This window comes from Sinocyclocheilus grahami, unplaced genomic scaffold (assembly GCF_001515645.1).
Source record: "Sinocyclocheilus grahami isolate Dianchi unplaced genomic scaffold, SAMN03320097.WGS_v1.1 scaffold2232.1, whole genome shotgun sequence".
Taxonomy (NCBI): Eukaryota; Metazoa; Chordata; class Actinopteri; order Cypriniformes; family Cyprinidae; genus Sinocyclocheilus; species Sinocyclocheilus grahami.
This window is the reverse complement of record NW_015507411.1, coordinates 21,112-28,023: the sequence shown is the minus strand read 5'-3', so window position 1 is coordinate 28,023 and position 6,912 is coordinate 21,112. Positions and strand designations below refer to the sequence as shown.

At 35.1% G+C, this 6,912-nt stretch overlaps 1 protein-coding gene across 1 annotated transcript in view; it reads right to left on the bottom strand.

Moving 5' to 3' along the window:
- LOC107574447 (contactin-associated protein-like 2) overlaps nucleotides 1–6,912 on the bottom strand; it is a 34,219-nt gene that overhangs the window by 10,293 nt on the left and 17,014 nt on the right. The window contains exon 4 of the mRNA XM_016260884.1: nucleotides 98–204. Coding sequence (XP_016116370.1) covers nucleotides 98–204 — 107 coding nt within the window. The remainder of the gene's footprint in view (nucleotides 1–97; nucleotides 205–6,912) is intronic.

Below are 6,912 nucleotides of genomic sequence, written 5' to 3'. Positions count from 1 at the left end.
ACACACACACACACACACACACACACACACACACACACATATATATATATATATATGTGCTGTATTTATATATATATATATATATATTCATTCTTACATGTGTGACAGGTGGCTCCTGTGTATCCCGTCCCATCACAGGAGCATGTGAAGCCGTCCCAGGTCTGACTGCATCGGCCTCCATGTTCACAGTGGTTTGGCATACATCTGAAAAGAGATCAGATCATATCCGAATTACACATTTAAATATGTGTGTGGTCAATGAAAAAAACTGATCACTGCTATACTTTTTGCTGTATTTAGTTAAAAGTTTTAAAATGTATCTAAAGATCCCTATGTTCCCATCTGATGTGCTGTTTTAAATAGAAAAACAATTTGACCAATTTTCTGCACTTTTTTTCTGAGTGGCAACAGTTTTTATAACACATTTGATATGGCACACATTGAAACACATTACTGAGTGTCTGCTCAGTTAAAAACACAGCGAATGTGTTGAAGAGATGAAGGAGATGAAGGTCTTACTGTCACAATGGTAAAAAAACCTTAAGACTGAACAATGTACACTAATTAACTTTTAACAGTAGAAAATCTTATGTTCTACTTTTATGTAACACTTAAATGTTTATCTTGATTTTTTTATGGACAGATTAATTTTTAAAAAATGGACAAATGTGAAAAAGAAAAACTATCAAATGAGCACTCTAGTAAAAAAATAGTTACCATCCACAGTTAAGCAGTGTTATTTTAATATTATTTATATACTACTATAGTATTATTTATATTCTGAAATATAGCTTTTATTTTTAGATTTTTTATAATTGTATTAATTTTGTTATATGCTTATTTTAAAATATTTCTATTTAGCTTACATTTTTTTTGTATTAATAATTTTAGTACTTCAACTTATTTTATTTCAGTTAGTTGCCAAGGCAACATTTCACTTATTTTATTTCAGCTTTATTTCATAAACACAGATCAACAGATACAGATAAAAAAGACACAATCATACAGTAATTCAACTACTGTACATTGTGAGTGCATTAATCATAATATATCAAGTTTGCATATTCAGGAAAAGTACTGAATGTGAAATAATATACTTCAAATTTCACCACAAATATTTTTTTGTACTCTGAGATGATGTCGGCAGCATCCACCCCCTCCCCCCTAAAAAAACAACAACAAAAAAACACCTGAGCCTACCACTTAGCATCTCATCAGGAGTAAAATGTATGTCATTTCCACAAGGCAATCGCACAAACATACAGTGCAGATTTGCCAGCATTTTTTATTTGAAGTCCTGACTGAAATCGTAATTAAACCTCCAAAGTTAAAACAATTAATGGCTTCACTGACTTTATCCTGAACTTAATTAAGAAACAGTCATCTTCAAAGGTGCTTTCAATCGGTCAAGGATCAAAACTGAAACCTGGTGATGTGGCACCTGTTCTGTGAAAAAACTGCGCTGAACGTGAGCTGTCCACTTCCACAGTCCTGCCAACTGCACGTCAAATCCATTAACATGGCAAAATGCGTTATGAAATGAAATTAGGGAACAATCCCCTTGGAGCTAATGCTCATTAGGCCGATGTCTCATAGGAGGAGCTGTGACAATGCCATTGACAATGAACCTTAAGTCTTTAAAGTTCTTTGTTACTGCTACTGTCATACTTTTTGAGAGCTTCAGTGCCGTCAAACTGTAGTTTTCATATAGGATGACATGTCTCGATTAATTGGGTTACCTCACTGGTCATCTGTGCCTGGAGGAGAAAGGTACAGATAGAGTTTACACTGTTCATTAATCAAACTCCAGCAACAGAACCGTCCTTGGAAATTTGAGGCCACAGATGACTCAGACCAATAATAAAAATTAAGTCAGAGTCAACAGCAACATGTCACTGGGAGATAAGACCTTGGTAATAGCTTCTCACCAATAGATTCAAAACAGTTCAGCTCTTGCGAGCCAGAAAGTTACAAACATTTCACTACTGTTCCTGGCCATGCCGGAGATTGCAGAGCAGTGAGCCTGAACAAGCATTTCCTGTTGCATGGTCACTTAGCTTCCCAGAGATTTCCATCAAAATTTTCCAAGGAAAAATAAAGAGCACAAAAGTAAATGTGTGCATGTATGTGTCTTATTGACAGTATAACAACTATTCTACTGAATCAGCTTACCCTAAACATTTCTTTTAAATGTGATGTTGGAAATTTTGATGTATTCTAAAAACTGTTTCATCTGAAATATTAATCTCTTTCATATAGCATTGGGAAATTTGATTCATTTGAGTGAATTGTTTCATAAATATTCTCTCATATGCAACAGTGGAAAGTTGGATTCATTCTAATAAAGTGATTCTTCCCAAACATTCCTCTCTTATATGTAAATAATGGAGAATTTGATTCCTTTGAGTGAATTTTATAAACATTCTCTCTCATATGCAAAAGGGAAAAGTCAGATTCATTCTATTAAACTGACACATCTCAAACAATTCTCTTTCACATGTAGCACTGGAAAATTTGATTCATTTGAGTAAATCGCTTCATAAACATTCTCTAAAATATGCAAGAGTGTAAAGTCTGATTTATTCTAGTAAAGTGATTCATCAAACATTCTGGTCTCAGATGTAGTATTGGAAAAACTGACTCTTTTGATTGAATCGTTTCATAAAAATTCTTTCTAATACGCAAGTGGTAAGTCTGATTCATTCTACTAAACTGATTCTTCTCAAACATTCCTCTCTCACAGGTAACACTGGAAAATCTGATTCAGTCTGGATCCAGAACACCTGAGAAGAGATGTTGCCAACCCCTCAGAGGACCTCAGATGATGCCAACCCTGAAACAACATACAGAACTACCAAATTTTGCTATAAGTTTGATTGCATCATATAATAATTGCTGTTAATAATGTTAATCGTCTGTTTGATTACGTCTTTAATTGATTTTTCCATACATTTCTGCTATATGTACATTAACTAACAGTCACCCACTGATAAGCTACTACTAAATATATTGTAGAAACTTAATTTTCTGTTAAGTTGCTTTGCAACAATTTGAATCGTGAAAAGCGCTATACAAATAAACTTGAATTAAATTGAATGAATCGTTTCATAAATATTCTCTTTCATATGCCTGTCACGTGTATGTTCTGTGTTTCTGTTCTCCCTGCCTTGTCCTAGTTTTCCTTTGTTGCTTGATTAGTTAATTAGTTTCCACCTGTGTTCATTTATTATCTTATTAGTCGATCGTTTGGTCAGTATAAATAGCCCTGCCTTTCCTAAGATTCTTTGTCCTGTCTCTGTCGTTGAAAGTGGTTGTTTTCTACATTTCTCCCCAGTGGATTTATTGAAAGATTCTGTTTGTTGTATATCTGCGTTCTCCTTCAAACTCCTTCGCCTGGCAACCCCTGACAATGTGTGGAAAGTCCGATGCATTCTAGTGAACTGGTTAATTTGGAAAGTTCATATAAACATTATAATACACCCTATTTCTTTTTTTATGGGATTTAGTGTAAATGTATCTGTTCAAGTTTAATGCAGTTATTTCAAAACTGCTCTGATTAAAATAAAAATAATATTACTTGATAGTTACTTATTTAAAGATAGTGCACCCGTAAGTAGCTTAAATTTAGCTTTAAATTTAGTTTCAAAAGATTTTTGTTTGTTTGTTTTTTTGCAAAAACCATCTTGACTACAGTTAGCTACCTTAACAAATGACAGTTTCAAAGCTGCCTGATGAAAACGAACATAAAATCAATGGCGTGGTGAGCGGTAGCCCCCCTTCCGATCCCACATAATGAGTTTGCTCCTCACTGCGCTGCCACTGTGGAGCTTTGCCAGAGAAGCATCATTACACTGACGGAAAAACACACAGGGAGAGCGTTCAACAGTCTCTTGCCTCCTCTATTATTACAGTTCATTCCGTTCGGAGAAAAGGAAGGGAGGGAGAGCGTGCGAGTCGGTATCTAGCCTGATCTAATAAAGGGAAAGATTTTCCTCTGGGGACTTACAACTAACTGTATTGCAGTATAAACCATAATCTCAAAAACATAAATAGTGCAGTGAAGACAGGAAGTTCATCTGAAACATTATCGAAATATTGTCAGTGAGAGGGATATGAATTTAAAATAGCAGAAAGACATGCAGAATGAACTGAGCTAGTCTTTAAATCATGTTGAGAATGTACTCAGCCCTGAGCTGTAAGGCTAATGAGACGAATTAAAGAACAATGCATCTTTACACACAATTAAAAGAGCTTAAGCTTCTAACTGAGCTGTAAGGAATCTAATGGAATATAAATAACGCCTCCATATGCGGGTCTTTATCAGTAAGGAGCGAAATAAATGAGCTGCAAACATAAATGTATAAATGAGCAAACGAACAAAGAAAGCAAATAGTTATTTATTAACTAGCTATTCTTTGCACTTAACGTAGGAGGACGTTAATGTCAAGTCAAGTGCCGTTTAACCTGAGATTTTCTAAGCACAATAGGTAATTTCAAACTCACGAGAAAACACTGATATTTTATGAGGTAGCAATTTAGTATGAATCCGTACAACGAGATTTATATGGAATTGCATTTGTACAATGTTATCCATTCAGAATGTATATATATATATACAGTGGGGAAAAAAGTATTTAGTCAGCCACCAATTGTGCAAGTTCTCCCACTTAAAAAGATGAGAGAGGCCTGTAATTTTCATCATAGGTATACCTCAACTATGAGAGACAAAATGAGAAAAAAAAAAAAATCCAGAAAATCACATTGTAGGATTTTTAAAGAATTTATTTGCAAATTATGGTGGAAAATAAGTATTTGGTCAATAACAAAATTTCATCTCAATACTTTGTTATATACACTTTGTTGGCAATGACAGAGGTCAAACGTTTTCTGTAAGTCTTCACAAGGTTGTCACACACTGTTGCTGGTATTTTGGCCCATTCCTCAAGAGCAGTAATGTTTTGGGGCTGTCGCTGGGCAACACGGATTTTCAACCCCCTCCAAAGATTTTCTATGGGGTTGAGATCGGGAGACTGGCTAGGCCACTCCAGGACCTAGAAATGCTTCTTACGAAGCCACTCGCCATGGTGGAGTTTGGAGTGTGACTGTTTGAGGTTGTGGACAGGTGTCTTTTATACTGATAACGAGTTCAAACAGATGCCATTAATACAGGTAACGAGTGGAGGACAGAGGAGCCTCTTAAAGAAGAAGTTACAGGTCTGTGAGAGCCAGAAATCTTGCTTGTTTGTAGGTGACCAAATACTTATTTTACCGAGGAATTTACCAATGAATTCTTTAAAAATCCTACAATGTGATTTTCTGGAATTTTTTTTCTCATTTTGTCTCTCATAGTTGAGGTATACCTATGATGAAAATTACAGGCCTCTCTCATCTTTTTAAGTGGGAGAACTTGCACAATTGGTGGCTGACTAAATACTTTTTTGCCCCACTGTATATATATGCATGAAGCTTTACCCCTGAAACCTAACCATCGTTTTGTAAGAATTTGTACAATGTGATCCATACAGAAACATAAGATTTTTAGAAAAAAGTACGTAATAATGTAAAAGTAGGTTCACCCTCAAAACCTAACCATCAGTGGGGCTTAAGCAGCTCTTACAAAATGTTCAAATGAGATCACATAAATTCATACAAATTAGTCAATTGTACAAAGTCAAGTGTTACAAAGTGCTATGAGAGCATGTAGGCAAATCCAAATCCAGCAGGCAAGTTCCAAGCCCTAAGTTACAGAGGAAGAAGCAGAAGACTGTGATATGCGACACTTGAAGAGGTTCTTTAAAATGCTTTGGGGCCGTTCACACTAAACACCTTTTTGAATTCCACTGCACTGTTTTCCATTGTTTTTCTATGTAAACATGCACTAGACAGATGTTTGAATGTTGCATATTTCGCAGCACAGCATCCAAGTTAAAAGTTAAACTTTTATAAAATATGACTCCAGTCCTTGACATGTTAATGGTGGCAAAAGGCATAACCTACTGTATAATGAGACCAATTTACATGGAAAGGAGTTGTGATTCTGCTAAAAAGAATGACGCTTAATTTAATTTCAGTGCAGCCGACAGAGAACCTGGTTAAATCATGGCCGATTAGAGAACGAAACACATTTTTGTTTTAAAACGTTCGCATGAAAAAGTGGCGAAACTGTGTAGTGAATACGTCCCACTATGGCACACTGCAGTAATGGACGTTTTTCCTAGGGAAGTCTCTGCATATGCTTCCTTCATCTCAATAGAACTGAATTATCATCAAACAAGATACATAAAAAATTACCAAGCCAACATCAGATTTGTCCCCAGCTGTGCAATTGTGCTAATGAAAAAACAACAACAAAAAACAGAATTATATCATCAACGAACAGATGATTCAGTTTAACTATTTGAAGGCTCAGGTTGATATTAAATTACTATAAAGACAAATCTGATAAGTCATAATTAAAAACAAGCTGCTTGACCCTTAATTGTCTGTAATTTGAAGGCAAATTACTGTTTTCTTGCACAATGCATGAATACATTAGCCCTCACATCTGCTTGGGAATCCTCCTGCCTGGGCGATGAGGCATTATTTCATTAAAACATTAAAGATACAAATGTGGCAGGCAATATGTCTATCTTGAAATGCAGTGTTTTAAAAAACATTGCTTTTTAAAAAAAATTTCAAGTTTCATTTACTTTGCTCATTTGGTTTTGCTGCGCACATCGTAATGGGATTTGGTTGGTTTTATGTTCATATGTATTAAATTGTGAAGTCTTTATAAAGATTTTGTTTTAAAGTTCTGTTCAAGTTTTTTTGTCAAGTTCCCTACTATATAGTATGTCAAAAGCAGTACAAATGAGATGCAAAAATGCCCGGATGACCACCTAAATGGTTTCTTTTGATTTATATCATCAATAA